This window comes from Rhincodon typus, chromosome 1, assembly GCF_021869965.1.
Source record: "Rhincodon typus isolate 14 chromosome 1, sRhiTyp1.1, whole genome shotgun sequence".
In the NCBI taxonomy this organism is placed as follows: domain Eukaryota; kingdom Metazoa; phylum Chordata; class Chondrichthyes; order Orectolobiformes; family Rhincodontidae; genus Rhincodon; species Rhincodon typus.
This window is the reverse complement of record NC_063332.1, coordinates 143,710,802-143,734,137: the sequence shown is the minus strand read 5'-3', so window position 1 is coordinate 143,734,137 and position 23,336 is coordinate 143,710,802. Positions and strand designations below refer to the sequence as shown.

At 40.1% G+C, this 23,336-nt stretch overlaps 1 protein-coding gene across 1 annotated transcript in view; it reads left to right on the top strand.

The window, feature by feature from the left end:
• LOC109935317 (short transient receptor potential channel 3-like) overlaps positions 1 to 23,336 on the top strand; it is a 107,820-nt gene that overhangs the window by 34,465 nt on the left and 50,019 nt on the right. The window contains exons 3-5 of the mRNA XM_048608904.1: positions 4,016 to 4,069; positions 14,738 to 14,926; positions 17,597 to 17,761. Coding sequence (XP_048464861.1) covers positions 4,016 to 4,069; positions 14,738 to 14,926; positions 17,597 to 17,761 — 408 coding nt within the window. The remainder of the gene's footprint in view (positions 1 to 4,015; positions 4,070 to 14,737; positions 14,927 to 17,596; positions 17,762 to 23,336) is intronic.

Below are 23,336 nucleotides of genomic sequence, written 5' to 3'. Positions count from 1 at the left end.
CTTTCCCAACCTGTTTTCCCATCCTGTACAATCTATTTTCTCATGCAGCTGTTGAATATCATCATTAACTTTTAGCCCGTCGACCCTTCCCATACATGCTGTTGGAAAGGGTGTTCCAGGATTTTAACCCAGTGACCGTGAAGGACCAATTGTGTAGTTCTCAGTTTAAGTGGTCTGTGGCTTGGAGGGTAACCTGGTGTTTCCACGCTCTGAAAACTTTGTTCTTTTAGATAATAGAGGTTGTGGGTTGTGGAAGGTGTTGTCAAAGGAGACATAGTAAGTTGCTATAGGGCATTTTGTAGATAGCACATTGTGCTGCCTCTGTGTATCAGTGGTGAAGGAAGTGAGTGGTTAAGGCAATGTACTCTGCAGTCGTTTAATGACATTCTTGACTTGGGAGGCATCTTGAACAGTTGCTTGTAGCATACCTTTTAATCTAAGTGGTATGCCTCGTGAACTATGCAGTTGCACTGTTGTCAACTGTAGAATTTTTTTTTAACCATAGCTCATTATCTGATACATTTGTAGCGCACACCATGATATTTAATGCAAAAGTAAGGAGATAGCCATAGACATAAACAAGAGCTTGCCAAAATGATTAATGTCAATTAACTATTTCCCCTAGGAACATTTTAGGTTTCTCCTCTGTTGTCGATTAGTCTAAAATCATTAAACACTTTGTGTGGGTAGCTCCTTGATTTCTAAAGCAGTGTCCTACTTTACATATTTTCAAAAGTGATACTTGTGTATCAGATAAAGCAGTCACTTTTACTAACTGAACATTATCTGTGCTTGTGAAGTTTCTTTGCTCCACAGCACTGACAAGGACATTGAGTGTCTAGTGCCTGTCCTTCTCATTGTATTAGTTCCTCACTATTGATTTGGTTTTGGTTTTGGGTTTGGGCCTTGAAAATTCAATGAACTCTGCTAATCTCCTTGGCCAAGGGTGATCTTCACTTCTGTGGATTAATCTGTGTTGCTTTCAGACTTCTGCTTAACTCACTATTTGAATGGCTTTCTCTGCAGTCAGGGCTGCAGTAAGTCAGACAGAGACTCATCATTAATTCCTGCAGAACTTCTGTCTCTTATGAATTCTGACCTGAAGTTCACCACAGTTGCTTTTTTCCACTAATCTGTAAAGATTATTAATGAAATCATCTACTCCCTTGAATGCTGGACACTTCTGTCAAACCTTGCTCTTTCAAGAATTTTAACACTTCTGTGGTAGCAGTAATTTTCAAAGGCTTTCAATACCTGCTGTTTCTTGAAAAAGTACCTCTTGTTCCTTGAAAAATCAGGGCTAATTTTGTTAGAATGGAAAAGGTTACAATATCTCAGTGACTGCTGAAAGGTGTAATAAATGGAAAAAAGCCAGCAATTTTTAATGTAACAAAACATCTTAAAGCACATAACCCCTGTACAATATCAATAGTCTTTTTTTAATATCAAGCCACAGAAGAAGGTATCAAAAACTGGTCAACATTTAAAACAAGGAAAGAGATTTAGACTAGAGCAGAGTTTACAGAGGGAATTCCAGTGCCCAGGGCCATTGTGGCTGAAGGCATGGCAGCCAATAGGAGAGAGATTAAAATCGGGATGTGTAAGAGAACAGAACTAGAGGAGTGCAGAGATTTCAATGTCTTGTAGATTTGGGGGAAGCAATTGAAATAAAGAAGTTTGAAGCCATCAAAAGATTTGAAATCCAGAATGAGGATTTTAACACTGAGATGCAGCTTGATCAGGATTCAGTTTCAATCTCCAAACACAAGTGATGGATAAATTAAATTTGGTTCAAGTTAGGATATAGGCAGCACAGATTTGGATGAAACAATGCTAGAGAATGCTGGAGAAATTCAACTGGTCTGACAGCATCCATGGAGAGAGAAACAAAGCTAGTGTTTCAGGTCTGAATGACTTTCCTCTCAGACAAGATACATTCTCTCCCTTTTGCACCTTAATTTACACTTATTTTACATCTCTTTTGCTATTTCATTGCTATTAACAATCGTAGAAACATAGAAAATAGGAACAGGAGTAGCCCAGTTGATCTTGCAAGCCTGCTGTGCCATTCAGTATAGTCATGGTTGATCATCCTATTCTGTATTCTGTTCATGTTTTTGCTGCATACCCTTTGATCCCCTTAGCCCTCAGATCGATATCTATCTCCTCCTTCAAAACATTCAATCCCTTTGTGTTTTGCATTGGGCCCCTATACCATCTGCCCCCATGCGCTGTTAAAAGTATTCAAAAAATCATTTTCCTACACCTTTCAGAAGAGTCACACCAGATTCAAAATATTATCTCTGATCAGATAACCCACTGGATAGCTTTGATATGTTCTAGTTCTGTGCCAACCTTACAAAGTGGGAAAATAGCTAGGGCTCTTTTTACAATACTGCTGATAACACAAACATAGAAAATAGGAGCAAGAGTAGGCCATTCGGCCATTTGAGTCTGTTCCACCATTCATTATGATCATGGCTGATTAGCCAACGTGATAGCCTGTCCCCCTCATTCTTCTGAACCCCAGCAAATGTAAACCTAATTTAACCTCTGCTTATAAATCAGTTCCGCTGGATAACATTTTGTAAACATTCACAGCACTCCCTCTGTAGCAAGGACATTCTTCCTCAGATAAGGAGACCAAAACTACACACAATATTGCAGGTGTGGCCTCACCAAGGCTCTGTATAATTGCAGCAAGACATCCATGCCCCTGTACTAGAATTCTGTCACTGTGAAGGCTAACATACCATTTGCCTTTACCATCTGCTGCACCTGCATGCTTACTTTTAGCATCTTGTGTATGAGAATACCAAAATCTCATTGCACGTTCCCCTCTTTCAATTTATAACCATTTAGATAATAATCTTCTTCCTGTTGTTGTCTCTAAAGTGGATAACCTAGCATTTACCCACATTATACTGCATCTGTCATGTGTTTGCACACTCAGCTTGTTCAAATCACACTGAAGTATATCTAAGTCAGCTTCACAGCTAACCCTCCCACCCAGATTTCTGTCATCTGCCAATCTTCCTTTTCATAGATCGAAAAGAATTCCAATGTATACATTGACTGGTAAAGTTAGGCTTATAGTAGCTTTCAATGAACAGATTTGCAAACTAGGACAGTTGAAAAGGAGCATGTTAGACAATTCATCACAAAAGTGAATGAGAATGGGATGGAGCATATTAAATGAATCGTCACACATGGTTGCAGACACAAAGATCATGAATGTATCATCTACATATCAGAAATATGCATGGGAGGTTAGGACACAGTCTGCAAAAACAAAATCGTAATAAACTAACAAAAATGTCAGTGAAAGCTGGGCCTACACCAGCTACTTGGACGTACGTAGTGTCACTAAATCTGAAATGGACTGCACAACTTGTAAAGTTCCTATGTTCAATGAATATGGATTTCAGAAAATGGAGGAGTACTTACATTGCTGTCACATAATATGGCACAAGTGTGTGTTAGTTGGTAGTTTTCAATTGGTGGATTTTCCTGATCTGCCTCATGTTTGTAATTGATGGATTTTCCTATCCGTAATTTGAACAAATTATATGGTTAACAGATAATTATTTGAAAACTGTGTGACAGATGTTTTGCACTTTTGATACTTCCAAGTCTGATTTACATAGGAGCACAAGCTTGATAAATAGCTTTTATTTATTTAGGTATACATTTTATTTATTTTTGTGAGCTTGAAGTCGGGTTTTACGGAGAATTTTTCTATTTTCAGGCCGGTGTAGATTTTCTCTTTGCATTTTCTTCAGTGATGCTAGATCAATTTTCATAAATTGCAGTTTCATTATTTTTGTATTCTAGGTGAGTTATGTTCTCACACATTCCCAGCAGGATCTTGGAGACAATACAATTACATATTACATCGGGGTGATGAAAATTTAATATTTAAAAATATAAGGAACTATTAACACTGTAACTACACCTATTCATGTCATTGGGCTTTCATTAGGATGTTAAAGCCTTTTCATTATTTTTTTTCTAGCTTAAAAACAAGAAAAATGAATTGGTAAAGGGTCCACACAACGTGACATCATCGGTGAGCGTTAATGCTTTTTTGAAATTATGTTATATTCTTTCTCCAACCCCTCTTTCAGGTCACTCCATGTCATAATCCGTGAAAGAGTAGATTGATGATCTGGCCTCAGACCCCTCAGCACTGACTGCCAGGAGATAAGCAAAAGTGACTGGGAGTGGCAATAACTCCCACTAACATAAAGTAGGGTGATGACAGGACTTCACAGTCCCCACGCACCTTCGTTCAATTCTGGAATTTACATTGCACAGAGCCACATTTCACCATGATCTTTTTTAAATAATTTACTCTTACGTAAGTTTAAAAATAGCAGGAACAATTGGAAAACAGTTCCATAGTACAATTGCTGTCTTGTGTATGCTATTCAGATATGGGAAGGATCCTAAAGGCAAAGTTTTTTTCTGGGAACTTTATGTTTTCAGGATTGTGAATCACCTCAAACAGATGTAAAAATTGGATTGGAGGATTTGAAATCGTGCAATATTGAAAAGGCAGTCAACAATAACAACAATATAAATATAGACCCGTTGATGTCATAAGACATCCCAAAAGGCTTCATAGGATCATTATAAAATATGACACGAAATCATATTTGGTCTGATGATTGGTGTAGATGCATGAAGATGTAACTAATAGAGTTGACAAGAGGTAGCCGGTTGATGTGGTATATTCGGACTTTCAGAAAGCGTTTGACAAAGTCCTGCATAAGAGATAAAGGCACATGTGATTGGGGCAAGTGTATTGAGATGGATAGAAAACTAATTGGCAGAGATGAAACAAACAGTAGGAATTAATGGGTCCTGTTCAAATTGGCAGGCAGTAACTAGTGGGGTGCCATAGGGATCGGTGCTGGGACCCCAGCTATTCACAATATATATTAATGATTTCAATGAGGGAACGAATTGTAACATCTCAAAGTTTGCAGATGATACCAAGTTGGGTGGGAGGATGAACTGTGATGAGGATTGAGAGAGATCCTTCAGCATGATTTTTACAGGTTGGGTGAGTGAGCAAATCAGTGGCAGATACAGTATAATTTGGATAAATGTGAGGTTAATCACTTTGGAAGCAAAAACAAAAAGGCAGATTACCAACTGGATGGCTGTAAACTGGGAGAGTATCAGCAGGACCCCAGCAACCTAATGTACCAGTCGCCGAAGGTAAGCATGCAGGTGCAGCAGGCAGTAAAGAAGGCAAGTGGCATGTCGGCCTTCGTTGCGAGAGGTTTTGAGTACAGGAGCAGGCATGTGTTGTTGCAGTTATACAGGGCCTTGGTGAGGCCACACCTAGAATATTGTGCAGTATTAGTTTCCTTTTCTGAGGAAGGATGCTCTTGCTCTCAAGGGAGTGCAGCAAAGATTTAGCAGGCTGATTCCAGGGATGGCGGGACTGATGTATGAGGAGAGATGGACTAGGTTAGGATTGTTTTCACTGGAGTTCAGATGAATGAGGGGCGATCTCATAGAGACTTATAAAATTCTAACAGGACTAGACAGGGTAGATGCTGGGAGGATGTTTCCAATGGTGGGTGTGTCACAGTCTGAGAACTCGGGGTAGACCACTTAGGACGAAGATGAGGAGACATTTCTTTACCCAAATAGTGGTGAACCTGTGGAATTCATTTCAGTAGTTGGTGCCAAAACATTGAATGTATTTAGGAGGCAGCTAGATATAGCACTTGGGGCAAATGGAATGAAAGGTTATGGGGAGAAAGCAGGATTAGGCTATTGAGTTGGATGATCAGCCATGATCATGATGAATGGTGGAGCAGGCTCAAAGGACTGAATGACCTCCTACTACTCCTATCTTCTATGTGTCTATGTTTCTGTGGTCAATAAGGTAAGTTTTAAGCCACGTATTAAAGGAGGAATGCAAGCTAGTGAATTAGAGAAGCTTAGGGAGGAAGATTTAGAACTGCAGTTGAAGCTGTGGCAACCAATATTGGGGCATGGGGCCAAAATTAGATGAGTTCAGATGTCCGAGAGGGTTGTGGAACTGGAGGAGATTATAGAGGCAGGGAAAGACCAAGCTGTGAAGGATTTTGAAAATGGATGAAAATTCTAAAATCAAGACATTTCTTGACCAGGAGCCAGAAAAGGTCAGGTGAGCACAGACATGACAGTTGAATGGAACTTCTTGTGAGTCAAAATATGGGCAGCAGCATTTGGATGACCTTAAGTGTATGGAGAATACAGTATAGGAAACCAGGCAGGAATGTATTGAAACAGTCAGGGCTGGAGGTAACAAAGGCAGGAATGAGGGTTTCAGCAGAGATGAGTTGAGTCAAAGTTGGATGATGTTTCAAAGTTGAAATTAGTTGGTCTTGGAAATGGCACAGATATGAGATCAGAAACTCATCACGGATCAAATATGCCAGCAGGGTCATGAACTGGTTGGCTTAATCTAAGACTGCTGCCAGGGAAAGAGATGGAGTTGATAGCTAAAGTTTGGAACTTTAACCAAAGACTTTAAACTTCCCAATATTTAATTGGAGGAAATTTCTGCTTATCCAATACTGGATGCCAAATTAGGAGTCTGCTAAGAGAGACAGTGATGAGGTGGAGCTGGCTATTGTGAGTGTAGATGTGAAAACTAACATTGTGTCTTTGGATAATGTTGCCAAGGGGCAATATGTAGGTCAAAGTAGGATGTTGGGAGATGTGTGTATTGTAGGTTTTGTAATATCATTGTTCATGTGCTATATTATTATTATTTGGAATTTCTTTAGCTTATTACTTTCTTTCTGGCAACTTTGCTGTAACAGTCAATAGGATTTTTGAGTGAGGTGTATTGCTTTGCTCTTGAACTCTGTGGTGGAGGAAGGGACTAATGACAAATCTCTGAGCTTCCTTCTCTCCCGCTGAAGATGTGCCAACCTTCCACTCAGTAATTTGCCACTCTAACATGACTACAATTGGGAATTCAATAGGACTGACAAAAATCATACTTGTGTCCACTCATCACTTCAATATGTATTATTCATTATTGCTGAATCACCCAGCAATAGTGAGATTTTATTTATAGTGTATTATTAATTTATGTCCCTTTGAAGCAATTAGTTAGCTTTCCTTGTCGTTACAGTGTGGAGCTAGAGGAACACAGCAGGTCAGGCACCATCAGAGAAGCAGGAAAGTTGACATTTTGATGAGTCCTGATGAAGGGTCCCGACCTGAAATGTCAACTTTCCTTTTCCTCTGATGCGGCCTGACCTGCTGTGTTCTTCCAGCTCCATACTTTATCAACTCTGACTTCCAGCATTTACAGTTGTTGCTATCTCCTAATTAGCCTTCCTTCTTATGTTTATATTCACATTTGAAATATTTTTCTCAAGCCCTTTACAAGGGTATGATCACCTAAAACTTAGTTTATTAATGTTACCCCTTTGACTGCCAGCATCAATGCAGTGATCTAATTTATGTGCCACTTGTGCATTATATAATTACAATCCACTCCGTTCTTGTGTACCATTCCATGGCTGTCCTCCACTGTGAAATAGTCATTACCCTGACAATGAAGTGGTTTTGCAGGTGATACTTTCAAGGCTGAGGGCTGGATTTTTGTTCTGGAAGAAAGAATCAGGACCCAAGATTTTTCCACAGATGTGATCCTGTCTCCATCCAAGCAGTGTGCGCAGGCAGAGTTTTTATCTGCTGTAGAGTGGATCAGCCTAGAGTTGAGAGCCCAGCTCTGGACAGACACAGGCTGATGCTAAGGTGGCCAGGTCAAAAGAGCCACCTCCGTTAACAGAGACATTGCGCAGTTCAGATTATTGCAAAGCCATCCTCATAAAATGGGGCCTCTTATGACCTGCCATTTCAAGTCCCACCTGCTCCAGAGGTGTGTTGTAATGTATCTGAACAGGTTAATTGGAAAGTTAGACTAATAAAACCCTCCTCAGCCCCTTGACTCCATATCTCCTTCATCCCTACTTTATCCTCCTTACCCCCTTGATCTCCTCATCAAACAAGGCCTCCCTCACCCATATTACTCCTTTCACCATCGTCATCCCACCTCACTCTACTTCACTCCCCTCGTCGTCTCTAATCCACTCACCCAAAATCCACTTTAAGATAGAACCCTAAAGCCTTAAAATAGAATTTTGAACTTGTTGAAAAGCTCACTTCTTTGTTAACATCTGTTCACAAACATCATTTGAATACATAGTTAAAACATTATCCTCTTCAAAAGCTCAGAAATCTGTCAAGTTTAGCAAGCTTACATTCCCCATGACAGCTTTCTAAACTGACCCTGTAGTACGGAATTCATTAGCACTTTAAAAGGTAATCAAACTATTAAACTGATATCCTCCATGTTACACTATGTTACATTCTACACTATAGAATCCATTGGTGCTTTTGATGGCAGCCATAAAGTTGGCTAAGCTGTTCTGTAAAGAATTAATACAGCAGTGGGAAGAGTTCAGGATCTCACATAGGACTAACCTTTCATTATTGTACAATGCAAACTAACATTTTATCCAGTGGATAATTTATTTGAAGACTTCTGAAGGCTTTTTTCACTTTTACAATGCTGCCCTTTCACTTGACAGCTTGCCATTTGCCAGACAGAACATCCTGATAACCGTATTATTCAATCACAGCTCTGCCATCATTTCCTTTAATGTGGAGGTGCCGGTGTTAGACTGGCATGGACAAGGTCATAAATCACACAACACCAGGTTATAGTCCAGCAGGTTTATTTGAAGACACAAGCTTTTGGAGTCTTACTCACCTGTCTTAAGAAGGAGAAGGACTGCGAAAGCTGATGTTTTCAAATAAATGTGTTGGACTATAACCTGGTGTCGTGTGATTTCTGATAATGTACTTTAGTAAGCATTGATATAAATCAGGCTACAGATTTGCTGCAAAGGAGATATCACCAGTTTATCTACTATTTATACATTTCTTGCACCCAGTCTGTAGTTCATGGCTGCACTGTGCAGGTATCATTGAGGAAGACTGCCAAAGTGTGGCTGGCTTGCTGTAATGTGGAGGTACTGGTGTTGGACTGGGGTGGACAAGATCAGAAATCACACAACACTAGGTTATAATCCAACAGATTTATTTGAAAGCACAAGCTTTCGGAGTCTTACTCCTTCTTCAGGTGTTAGTGAGAAAGGCAGTATCAGACACAGAATTTGTAAGTAAAAGATCAAAGGGTCACACCACTGATGAGAATGTATTAAACAAACCTAAGATGCTGTTAAATCTTTAATCAGTTGGAAGGTTTTAATTGATTAACATGTATATGTAAATCCCCAAATTCCTTTGAAGTCACTGTCCTGAGAGAACGAAGGGTTTTATCAATGTAAAGACGAGGTGACATTTTAGGTCAGACAATGCATGTTAGGTGTGAGGCCTTGTTTAGAATCTGTTTGTATTTTGGTTTGGAGTCAGTCTGGTTTTATTTCTAAAGTAGGAATTTATAAAACGCCACATTGGCTGACTACAGAATGTATCTGCAAGTACAAATTCACCCCGTGTGTGTGTGTGTGTGTGTGTGTGTGTGTGTAAGTGAGTGTGTGTGTATGTATGCATGTGTGTGAGTGTGTGTGAGAGTGTATAGAGTGGTGGGGGTCACCTGTACTGTGACATGAACCCAAGATTGCGGTTGAGGCCTTCCTCATGGGTACAGAACTTGGCTATCAGCCTCTGCTCGGTGACTCTATGTTGTTGTGTATCCCAAAGTCTGCTTTGGAGGACATTTACCCAAAAATCCAAGGCCGAATGTCTTTGACCGCTGAAGTGCTCCCCCACTGGGAAGGAACATCCCTGTCTGGCAATTGTTTTGCAGTGTCCATTCATTCATTGTCATAGTGTCTGCATGGTTTCACCAATACACCATGCCTTGGATCATCATTGCCTGCAGAGTATGAGATAGACAACATTGGCTGAGTCACATGCCATGTGATTTCTGACCTTGTCCACCCCAGTCCAACAACACCACCTCCACATCATGGCTACTGTCGACACCACCAACTACCGGCTCAAAATGGAGAAGATCTCCAAGAAGATTGCGCATATTGACACAGACATCAAGTTTCTACAGAAATGCAAGAAAGCGCAAAGAATCCCGAAAAGACTGCAGGTCACGGACCCACTCAAGTCAATCTACGATACTGATTACGCTGAGAAACTTTGCCGTCGCACCTCTTGCAGACTCCTCAACCATCTCATACACCAACTCTACGGCAAGTGCGGTAACCTTGAAATCGAGATAGAATCCATATTCTCACCTTGTGCTCAAGATACTGCGGTACAGTTACGAGACACTACCGAACAGATGAGGCAATGGAACTACACCACCTACATGCACACCAAGAACAAGAACAAGAACCTGGAGAAACTTGGCATCACCACCAGACATAATCAAGTCTCCCTTGGTACCACAGTCGAAAGCGGTACCAACACAGGAAAATCCATCGTTAACTTCTCTGAGCACACTCTTCAACTGGACAAGATTGAAGTTCTCAGCTGAGGATTCAGTTTATGCCCACCACCAAAATGGACCCCATTGGTCTTGCAGCAGACACAGAGGAATTCATCAGATAAATGAGACTCCATGAAGTCTTCCAAGATGTCAGCAGTGAGCCCAATGAGACAAATAATGAACTGGATCAGTCAACAGAGAGATCCATGTGGGAGCGGGCAAAGAAGGAGTCAAATTGGATCCCTCTGGAGGGCCGCTGCCTGGGGCTTGACAGATACGCTGAAGGCATCAGAGAATGCATGATCGCCAGATTCATCAGCCGCACTCACAATGTAGTGCAAAACGTCACCAGGGCACAACACAACACCATCCATGCTCTCAAAACCAATTGCAACATTGTCATCAAACCAGCAGACAGTGGAGGAGCCATCATCAAGCAGAATACAGTGGACTACTGCAAGGAGGTGTCCTGACAGCTGAACAACCAGGAACACTACAGACAACGACCTGCCGATTCGACCAAAGAACACACCCATCAACTGAACAGGCTGGTCAAGACTTTTGATCCAGTCCTTCAGAGTACCCTACATACTCTCATCCTGCGGACTTCCTATGTAGGGGACTTCTACTGCCTTCCAAAGATACGCAAAGCCAACACATCTGGATGTCCCATCATAACAGCCAATGGGACCCTGCGTGAGAACCTCTCTGGCTATGTTGAGGGCATCTTGAAACCCTTTGTATAGGGAACCCCCAGCTTCTGTCGTGACACTACAGATTTCTTACAGAAACTCAGCACCCGTGGACCAGTCGAATCAGGAACATTCCTCGTCACAATGGACGTTTTGGCACTCTACGCCAGCATCCCCTCTGACAATGGCATCACCACAACAGCCTCAGTACTCAATATCAAAAGCTGCCAATTTCCAGATGCCATCCTAGAACTCATCTGCTTCATCTTCAACCACAATGTCTTCACCTCAACAACCAGTTCTTCATCCAGATACATGGAACAGCCATGGGGACCAGATTTGCTCCCCAATATGCCAACATTTTCATGCACAGGTTCAACCAAGACTTCTTTGCTACACAGAACCTTTGGCAAACACTGTATACCTGATACATTGACGATGTTTTCTTCCTTTGGACTCATGGCAAGGAACCACTGAAACAACTACATCGCGATATCAACAAGTTTCATCCCACCATCAGACTTATCTTGGACTACTCTTTAGAACCAGTCTCATTCTTGGACACATGCATCTCCATCAAGGACGGATACCTCTGTACCTCATTCTACCTCAAGCCTATGGATAACCTCATGATGCTGCACTTCTCCAGCTTCCACTGTAAACATTTTAAAACAGCCATCCCCTACAGATGAGCCCTACCCATACACAGGATCTGTTCAGATGAGGAATAACAAGACAAACGCCTGAAAGTGTTGAAGGACGCCCTCATAGGAACAGGATATGATGCTCAACTCATCAATTGCCAGTTCCAATGTGCCACAGCAAAAAACCATCATGCCCTCCTCAGAAGACAACACAGGATACATCCGACAGGGTACCCTTCATCATTCAGTACTTCACGGGAGCGGAGACACTACACCATGTTCTTTGCAACCTTCAACACATTATCGATGATGATGAGCACCTTGCCAAGATCTTCCCTACACCTCCACTTCTTGTCTTCAAACAACCGCCAAACCTTAAACAGGTCATTGTTTGCAGCAAACTACCCAGCCTTCAGAACAACATTGACCACAACACTGTACAATCCCGTCATAGCAACCTCTGCCAGACATGTCAGATCATCGGCATGGACACTACCATCACATGTGGGAACATCATCCACTACGTGCACAGTAGATACTCATGTGACTCGGCCAACGTTGTCGATCTCAAACGCTGCAGGCAAGGATGACCCGCGGCATGGTATTTTGGCAAAACCATGCAGATGCTACAACAACGGATGAATGGACACCACAAAACAATCGCTAGACAGGGATGTTCCGTCCCAGTGGGGGAACACTTCAGCGGTCAAGGACATTTGGCCTCGGATCTTCGAGTAAATGTCCTCCAAGGCGGACTTTGGGATATACAATGCAAAGTCGCCAAGTACAGGCTGATAGCCAAGTTCAGTACCTAATGGGACGGCCTCAACCGGGATCTTAGGTTCATGTTGCACTACAGGTGATGCCACCACACTAAACATTCTCTCTCTCACACAAACACACACACACACACACATATCCTCTCTCATACACACACTGTCTCTTTCACACACACACTCTCTCTCTCTCTCTCTCTCTCACACACTCTCTCTCACACACACACACACGCACACACTTGTGAATCTATGGGGTGAATTTGTATTTGCAGATACATTCTATTTTGTTCAAAAAGCACACAATTTATAGACAGTCAATCAATGTGGCATTTTATAAATTCCTACTTTAGAAATAAAACCAGTCTGACTCCAAACCAAAATACAAACAGATTCTAAACAAGGCCTCTGCATTGTCTGACCTAAAACATCACCTCTTCTTTACATTGATAAAACCTTTAGTTCTCTCAGGACAGTGACTTCAAAGGAATTTGGGGATTTACATATACATATTAATCAATTAAAACCTTCTAACTGATTAAAGATTTAACAGCAATATAGGTTTGTTTAGTACATCTTCATCAGTGGTATGACCCTTTGATCTTTTACTTATAAATTCTGTGTCTGATACTACCTTTCTTACTAACACCTGAAGAAGGAAAAAGACTTCGAAAGCCTATGTTTTCAAATAAGCCTGTTGGCCTATAACCTGGTGTTGTGTGATTTCTGACCTTACCTTGCTGTAAATTGCAGTTTCTATAATGTTCACTTTCAGAGCCCTGCCAGAACCTTCTAAACAGCAAATAGTGGGCTGCCTGCCCTGCCCTTTTCCCTTGCCATGAAAAGACCCCCATTGTTGGAAATGGAGTTGGATTTAACACTTCTGCTGCTCAGTGTCCAGCATTTTCTATTTCCTTCTTGAAGCAGGATTGTAAAATCCAGCACTGAATGTCAGAGATACAACAAGTAATACTATGCAATAAAGAGATGCAAGTTCATTGATCCATGCCAACTGCACTGAATAGGAAAATACTGACGAGGATCTTGGTGGTTTACTGGAAAATGTGAAATTGAATAAATCGTAGACCTACACTGCTAACCAGCCAACTGTTGCAGAGAACAAAAATACTGTCATATGCTTTCACCAGTGAGGACATTATTTAAAAAGTGATACCTTGAAAACAATAATAAGCTGATTATCAAAGCAAAACATGTAAATCACATGAGGACTAGTCACAACAGAGTTGTAAAGGTGCTGAATATTTTGTAAATTTTGTGGTACCTACTTTATAAATTGAATTGAAGAGCTTGTTGTATGTTGCTGTTACTTATACTGCAATGGTTAAACAACTTTGAATTATCAAGAGCGATCAAAATAAATCTACACTATCAAAAGAGAAATAAAGTTGGTGATCAGCTTTTAAAAAGTGATTTAAATTTGTCTGCATGCCGAGTTCATAGGTGATATTTCTGGAATAAGGCATACCATGTGTTAGACATTTCTAAATATATGCTCCATTCTTAAGTCAGTTTTTTCATAGTATCCAACATGCATTTGACATTTCAACTCAGCACTGCTTGGCAACATGAGAAATAAATATTTTGCTTAGTTAAGCAAAACTGACTGTCATCTGGTAAATAAAATTCTCATCTACTTCAGAAACAGTGAATGCGAAACATATGCAATTATACTCTTGCTTCTTCCTTGCAGTTGGGTCAATGTCACAAACCAGCATGCAATTCAACTATATTTAGTGCAGTATATTGATAGACAATACTCCTAGTTCATATATGTGTGACTTAGTGCCTTTAGTGGTGCTTACAATAAATTGCCCACCATAATCAGGCTATTAAAAATATGCGTTGAATATATATGAGACATTTCTTCTTATCGTAATGGAAACATTTTTGGAGAGTTGACAAAGAAGAGTTTAGTGCTTCCATTATAAGACACTTAATCAGTTCTTGGTTTGTGGCATGGAGGAATCAAAAGAGTGAAAAATATTTTTCAAAATGAGAGGAAAAATATAACTTTTTAAAGCAAATTTGGCTTTTCACACTCCATAAACAAAATAACCACGTGCTTTCCTAAGCCAGTTTTCTAAGAATTATGTTTTTACTGTTTTTGTTTAGAATGACTACCGGAAATTATCTATGCAATGCAAAGACTTTGTTGTTGGTGTTCTTGACCTGTGCCGAGACAGTGAAGAAGTTGAAGCTATTCTGAATGGTGACATGGAAGCTGAGCGGGATGAAGGACACCACAATCAAAGAGTAGGATTAACACGTGTCAAACTTGCCATTAAGTATGAAGTCAAAAAGGTACAATTTCTTTTAAAGTCTTGGCATTTAGTTATATTCTTCATTATAACTAACAATATGGTCCAGGAGGTTTCAAGGAAAGTGTTGGGCTTGTTGTGGATTGAACAGTGAGTTTTGTTTGCACTGACTGCATGGTTTGAAATGGCGAGTCACTAGTTTCTCCATTCAGAATATGTATGAATAAGGTGGAAGCAGGGAAAGATCAGGGGACTCTTGTCTGACAGCTAACTTGATAAGTGTTAGGAAGAAAGGTTCTTGAAAGAGTTTTACACAAAGGAAGAAGAGGGTGCAGGCAAGAGAGGCCATGACTTAGAACTTAACAAAAGCAAATCATTTGCAGAGGGAAAACATTGATGACTGCCCCCTCTCAGACTAGTTAAAACTGCATCGGGATCCTTTTAATGTAAGAGGACCCCAATCTGCTTATTAGATGAGACTTTCACCTGAATAAGTAGGCTATCTCAGCTGTCTGCAATAGCATGCAGGTTCACGCCACACAGAATTAGGATCTAACTGTATAAGTAAGCAGCTTAATTTTAATAGATAACAAAGTTTGGAATTGGAGGAACACAGCAGGCCAGGCAGCATCAGAGGAACAGGAAGCTGATGTTTTGGGTTGGGTCCCCTCTGATGCTGTCCAGCCTGCTATGTACCTCCAGTTCCACACTTTGTTATCTCTGACTCTAGCATCTGCAGTTCCTGCTATCCCTGCTTAATTTTACTTGCTAGATTGCTTGGTTTCCAACCAACCAACCTGTCTGTTGCGGATAAGGTATGCATCTGATACCTGAAATTCTTCTTTCCACTACATTAGCAATTATTGCTCAAGCTGCACTAAAATAGCAAAAAGGAATTTCTAATAACCCATAAAAGAACTGGTTGTTGGTATCTCGTTGTGCAATTTGAAAACTTCAGCATCTACAATAGATTTTTAGCATTTTATAGAAAACACCTGTTGCTCACCAAAAGAGCACTGCTGCCTCGCAGTGCCAGGGATCTGGATTTGCCTATGCGGAGTTTGCTCATTCTCCTCCTGTGTCTATGTGGGTTTCCGCCAGGTGCTTTGGTTTCCTCCTACAATCCAAAGGTTAGTTGGATTGGCTCTGCTAAACTGGCAATAGTGTCCAGAGATATGGATTAACTATGTTAAATGTGGTTTTATGGGGATAGGGTAGAGGGGGTGGGTTTGGGTGGGATGCTTTTCGGAGGGTCAGTGTGGACTTGATGGGCTGAATGGCCTGCTTCCACACTTTAGGGATTCTATGAATAACTGTTGTCAATTTTCTACAAAAAAAACAGTTCATTCCCTTTTCAGTAGTGCAAGATGAATTGAAAAGAATAATTATCCTTCTGCATTTTGTTTCAGTGTCCTTTCTTCCCTTCACTACCCTTCAAGTTACTTCAAAGCAATCCTTTGAATTTCCCAATTGAAGCAACTGAGGGGCAACCTTCTCTCGAGTACCTCTTTGGAAGAAGGGGTTCAGCTTGCAGTTGCTTGTTTTTCACTTGAGGAATAGGCAGCTCTCAGAATAAAATCTGGTGGCACCTTTGGCATCTATTTTCTCACCTGATTTACTTTTCAAACAGAATTTTAAATAGGTGACAAACATTCCTATTTGTGGATCCCCATTGCCATGTTACCACACAAAAGGCTGGACCATAAGTGGACACATTTGTTCTAATGCGTGGTCCTTAAAATAACACTGAAGGCAACTCAGGACAATACATTTTTAGGTTTTCTGAAGATCTTCTGCAGCTTCTTTGGTAGAAGTGCCTCCCAGCAAACCCTACCTGCCAACCATCTCTGTGTAGAAGTTACATGATTTTCTGTAATCTGAAACTGGCAGGTTTCAAAAGGTAGATCAACAGCATGCGCATGCTGAAGGGATTGAAACGAAGCCCAGACCTGAAAATGGCTGAAAACTCCTGGCTATCACTTTAGGCAAGTGTGTGCTGATCCCATGCACATTTTGGGCTGAAGTTGAAAATGACCTTTTTTTTAACTAACCGTCAGTGCCTGTCACCCAAAAATAACTTCCTCCCTCCTTGTAAGGTAGTTCCTGGCTTCTAAGCACTGACCCTCTTCTTTGGTAGGATAACTAAAATTACAAGTATTTAATGGCACTGGGACAATTGCCTAGATTCTAACTATTGGAGGTACATGTTCAAAGTGCACTGGCCAGATGCTCTAATCTGTAGTGAGAAACTATTTCAAAGGCTGGCCTTTATTACCGTGCCATTCCTGAGAATGAACATCATCTGACCCCTTCCTTGGTCACAGTAACCTTTATTGCAGTTTGCGGGCTCCCACAACCATAAATTAAAGAATAGCCACCCAATGAATATCATTGTTCTGTTGAAAGTCAACCAAGAATTCAAGACTGGTGTCCACTTGGATAGACTATTGGTGTTTGAAAGCTTCACTTTTTGACTTAGACGAGGTAATTCTACCAATAGACCAAAGGTTTGATCACTTGACTATTATAGACAATAAGAACAAAACAATGCAGGAATGAGAAACGTCAGCCTTTCTGCTCCTATGATGCTGCTTGGCCTGCTGTGTTCATCCAGCTCTACACCTTGTTGTCCAGGAATGAGAAAACGTTGCTCAATCCAATAACCTATAAGTTACATGATTTGCTTTAATGAATGATTATTTGCTCCTTACAGTTTGTTGCACACCCAAATTGCCAACAGCAACTACTCACAATATGGTATGAAAACCTTTCAGGGTTGCGGGAGCAGCCCATAGCAATGAAATGCCTTGTGGTCCTCGTTATTGCGCTTGGGCTCCCATTTCTTGCAATTGGCTATTGGATTGCACCTTGCAGCAAGGTAAGCAATGTTTACTTTAAAATGGAAATTAATAATCTCTTTAAATCATGCAATGGAACACACCAAGAACCTTTGTAAGTTGTTGAAATGTTATCAAATATGGTTCCATTTTACTATTTTTCAGCATTTAGCTTTGCTAGATTTTGATTTAATGTTATAGGTGTTAGTCTATAATTGGCAAATGTAGATTTATTACCTGAGATTTATTCCACATTTGTTAGAATTATGGAAATACATGTTAAAATCTGTTTTATTTACACTTAAAATGTCTACTGCTCTCAAGGACTAGGTTTACATCAAAAACAATGGAAACAGAAAACAGGGGCAGGAAGAGCTTGTGTTAAGGCTAGAAAACAGATAAGAGAGGCCTTTGTAACATAAAAATAGACAGTAAAAGCTTGTTTAAACATATGAAAGGAAGACAGAGGTCAAAGTTAATATCCGCCTCTTAGAAAAAGAGGCTGGGCTAATAACAATAGGGAACCAGGAAATGGCAAAGGATTTGAATAAATATTTTGCATCAGTTTTCACAGTTGAGGAAACATTCCAAAAATACAATATACTCAAGTGGCTAAAGGAGCAATGGGTTTGGGATGGGGTGGGATAGGGATGGAGGAAATGAACACGAAGTAATCAGTTTCAAAAAAGTATTCGGGAAACTAATGGAGCTAAAGCCGATAAGTCTCCTGGTCCTGATGGGTTACATACTAGGATTTTAAAGGGCGTAGCTACAGAGATAGAGGATGAACTGGTCGCAATCTTCCAAGAATCTTCAGATTCAGAAAACGTCTCTCAGGATTTTGGAAAGCTATCAATGTAATGTCTTTATTCAAAAGAGAAGGAGATAATAAAAACACAGGTAATGACAGGTCAAAGAACTTAACATCTGACATTGAGAAAATGTCAGAAACTGTTATAAAAGGAAGTAAAAGCAGAGCATTTAGAAATGCATATTATCATCAAGTAGACCCAACGTGTTTTCATTAAGGGGAAATCATGCCTGACAAACCTTTTCCAGTTTGTTGAGGAGGTAACAAGCAGGATAGTTAAGGGGAATGAGTAGAAGTGAAATATTTGGATTTGCAAAAGTCTCCCAATAAGGTACTGCAGATAAGGCTGCTTAAGAGAAGAACCCATGGTGTGGAGATAGTATATTAGTGTGGATGTGCGATTGGCTAGCTAATAGAAGACAGAAAGTTGGGATGAAAGGTGCATTTTGAGGATGGTAACTTGAAACTAGTGGAGTACCACAGGGGCTGCAATTATTTTCAAACAATATATGAATGACTTGGAGGATGGAAGTGAGTGTACTATTGCCAGTTTACAGATGACACAAAAATAGGTGGGAAGTGCTGAAGATAACATGCAGGGTGGAATCTTAAAGGGATCTGAGCATCATGGACTGTGGTGAAATACGTGGCAGAATTGGGTGATGCATATTGCGAGGCCCACCTTGATGCCGAGATACCTGTTTTCTAACTTTTATGCTCTTCATAAGCATGGTGGGCAGATTCTCGATAGACAGTGGAGAGTTGCCAATTGGTGGTCATTATTTATTGTTAAATGCTCTGTTAATGCCACAACTTTCTTCATTAATATTCAACCTCGCATTTATACCCAACTTGCCATACAAGTTAGATGTAAGATAAACTTGACAAGAAAACCAGAGTGGGTACCTCATGGATTCAGCTCACTGCTGGCCCTGAGCGACCTCCATGTTCGACACAAGGCAACAACATTTCAGGGCACGATACACAGGCACCAACTAAACGCAGTCTTCCTCCGTTGCCATTTGCATCTGTCATCTACTAACCCACGACAACCATTCTGGCACTTATTTTATGCGGCATCAGCACCCTCAGGAAACACAGACTTGCATTGCAGGGTGCACCAGCAAAAGCATTGAAAAGCTGCAACAGGGATACTTGGCACACAGAGACAGGCACCCAGTTCACAGTCTGGATTAGACTGCATCTCAGAGTCGTTCGCTTGCTCTCTTAGTATTTGCTCATTTAACCTACCTGCTGTCAGCATCACTGTCTTACCTTGCCTTGTTTTGCCATCAATTAGGGTAGTCACAGAAACAGGTAACATGCCTTGCTGCTAAGCAGCCCTCAGTCTAGAGGGGGTGCACATCTTGCTGTATGACAGTGTGCTATGTCAATCTCACCCCACTCCAATGTGCCAGCAGCTTATGCAGCATATGCACTACATGTGCAACAAGATGTGTAGCCATCCTACACCATTGGCCCTCTCTGGATATGGCACCTCTGTGGCACAGTGACTACTGGACAAATCTTGCACATTTTCACCTGTGTGCAAAGAGGAGCCAAGCATTAGGGATGCTGAACTAAGAGGGCCAAAACTATAACAACACCCAATGCTGTGTGTTCATATTGTTCCCTCTGCTTCAGATGGGCACAGTAGGCTATCAGCACAGACCTCCATCAATTACAACTCATGCGTAGCCATGAACAGGCCATTCCAAATGCAAATCATTTGTTATGTGATTCTTTTTTCTCTCACTATGCATTTACTTCTCATTTGCGAAGTACTTTTGAACTGTTCCCTTTGGTTCTCAATCCCTTTCTGAGCAGGAACAGTTTCTCCTTATCTACATTTTGCAGACTCCTCATGATTTTGAAAACATCTATCAAATCTGCCCGTTGCATTATGCACCATCATCCAAAGATAAAAAATGCAAACAAGAACAGTCTGTGTGTCATGGGCTTACAAAGTGATGAACTGATGAGTATTGGTTCAAGTGCAAACATTCTTCATGTCACAGAAATGAATCTTATGACATTTGATGCTTGCTGATGATAGGGAGACCAAAGCAGACAGGGACAGACAGTATGTCTTTGGAAATACTTCATTAGTTACTTTGCCTAAATAAAGTATTGTTTATTGGTGGGTTTGGACAACTCATCAGCTCTTCTTTAAATCACAGTCTCATTATGAATGACATTTTAATTTGCAGCAGTATTTTGTTCTGTGTTGTAACCATTCTGTAATGCTATTCTATGAACATCATAAAGTTTACATGATTTCAGCTCAATAATACTCTCTACATTGCTTGCGATATAATATTCTCATCTTACAATGATTAAGTATGCATTGCTTTTCCTCACAAGGAAACAAATTATGCTGAATTGTCTTTTATTTGGATTATGGTAATATGATGAATAAATATTCCCACTATGTTAAATATACATGATTTACACGATGAAACTTTGTAGTATTCAACAGAATTACATATCACTGGATTTGCATGATGAGTACATTACCTAGAAGTAAATTCATGGGCTACCTATTTTCTTTTAATTTATTTTAACTTTGTAAAATAAGGAATGACTAGACCAAACCACTATTTGGCAAAAGCACTGACTTAATGTTTTCAGCTAATCTTTGACATAAGTGTTATGTAGATCACCACCAATAAAGTGATTTTTTAAAAAATCTGGAGCCCTAAAATGGGATGGTTACTCCATAGAACAATATGTGTCTGACATTCCTGCCAATATCACAATGCTCAATTTATATCCGGAATTAAATTAGCATACCTAATTAACTATATATTTATTGTTTCAATCCACTGAAACTATATACTTTGACAGTTTAGTACCCCCCACCTTTCCCAGACACCTTTATTTATTTTTACGAAACAAACTTATGAGAAACAATAGCTAATGTACAATGTAAGTCAGTTTTAAAAATATATGTTTATGCATGACACCATACATTAAGTAATTATATTGTCCTTATAAAAATCATCTAAATTTGTTAAAATTCTAATAATATCCAATTCACTTTTAAGCAAATCATTCAGAGTGTGAATTTTCTCGGAGGTGATGAAGCTTGTGGTTTGTACTATTCAAAGGGCTGTGAAAAGAGAGATTGGAAAAAATACAGAAATGTTGATGTTAGGTAAAGGTTGCACAGGATTCTACCAACACAAAATGTTGACCCATTCTACAGTACAATAAAATTCCTGAATTTATCTTATAATGTGGGATGGGTTTTATTCCTTGGAAAAATGAAAATGCAGAAGACATAGAAGCAAATTTTCTATTCAGCTACTGGAGCCACTGAGAAATTGCATGGAAATTGATTTTGATGGATCCCACATCATATTGTTTTCTGGTAGCATTTTAAGCCAGTGTAATGTGCAAGGGCTTCATTAAAATAATCAATTCTATTTTAAATTACATTTAAGTATTCTTCACTCAATTTCCTGTCCTTTAAGTTTATTTGTTTCATAAGCAGATTGACTTTTAATGAGGCAGTTCTATTTTTCTCAATTCTTTGTGTGGCTTTAAGTCTGCTTTATTTTTAATCCTTGTTTGATCAGTACAAGCAGAACATACTAATGTTAGCACAAAAGCCGTTGAATATTATCTGCAAAACTGCAGGAAAGCTGACTATAAATGAAGCACTTGCAAGAGTTCAAGGAATAAAGAATTTGAACAAGGCGGGAGGGGTGGGGGTTGCGGGTAGACTCCTGGAACATTAACATCTTTTTCAAACTCCATCAGCAAGAGGGCATCTAACTTCAAAATATAGCATCCTATTTAGCAAGTCAATTTAAAATTAATGATGATAATTACTTTTAAAACACCCCAAGTTGTATTTAATCAGTGAACTGGTACAAGATGTAAGAAAGTATGCCAGGAAGAAACTATAAATAACCATTGACATTTTAAAAATATTCATTCATGGGACATGGGCTTACACTACTAGGCCAGGATTTATTGCTCATCCCTAACATCCCTCGAGAAGCTGGTGCTGAGCTGTCATCTTGTACTGCTGCAGTCTTTGGGGTGTAGGGGTGCCACAGTGGTGAAAGGAATTAAATTTTATGATTTTGTACCAGTGACAATTAAGGAAGGGCAATATAGTTCAAGTCAAGATAGTATGTGTTTTGGAGGGAAACTTTTAAATGATAGTGTACCATATATCTGATGCCCTTGTCCTTCTAGATGATTACCATCATGGAAGATGATTTAAGGAGCCTGTTGCTGTTACTACTGTTGGTGGTGGAGGGAGTGAATGTTTATGCTGGTGCCTATCAAGTGGGCCACTTTGTTCTAGATAATTTCGAATGGTTGTTGAAGCTGCAATCGTTCAGGCAAGTAGAGGCCATTCCATCACATTCCTGACTCGTGCCTTGTAGATAATGCACAGACGTTGGAGAAACATGATGTGAGTTACTCAGTGCAGAATTCCTAGCCTCTTCTGACCCCTTGTTACAGATTCAATGTTCTTATGACTAGTTCATTTCAGTTCCTGGTCAATGGTAAATTGCAGAATATTGATAGTGGAAGATTCAGAAATGGTAAGACTATTTAACATCAAAGGAAGATTTTTATATTCCTTTTTGTGGAGCTTGTTATAGATTGGCACTTGTGTGGCACAAATGATACTTGCCACTTATCAGTCCAAGCCTGGATGTTATCCAGGTGTTGTTGCATATGGACATGGACTGCTTCTGTATCTGAGTAGTTGCAAATAGTGTTGAACATTGTACAATCATCAGCGAACATCCCAACTTCTGACCTTATGATAAAGGAACTTC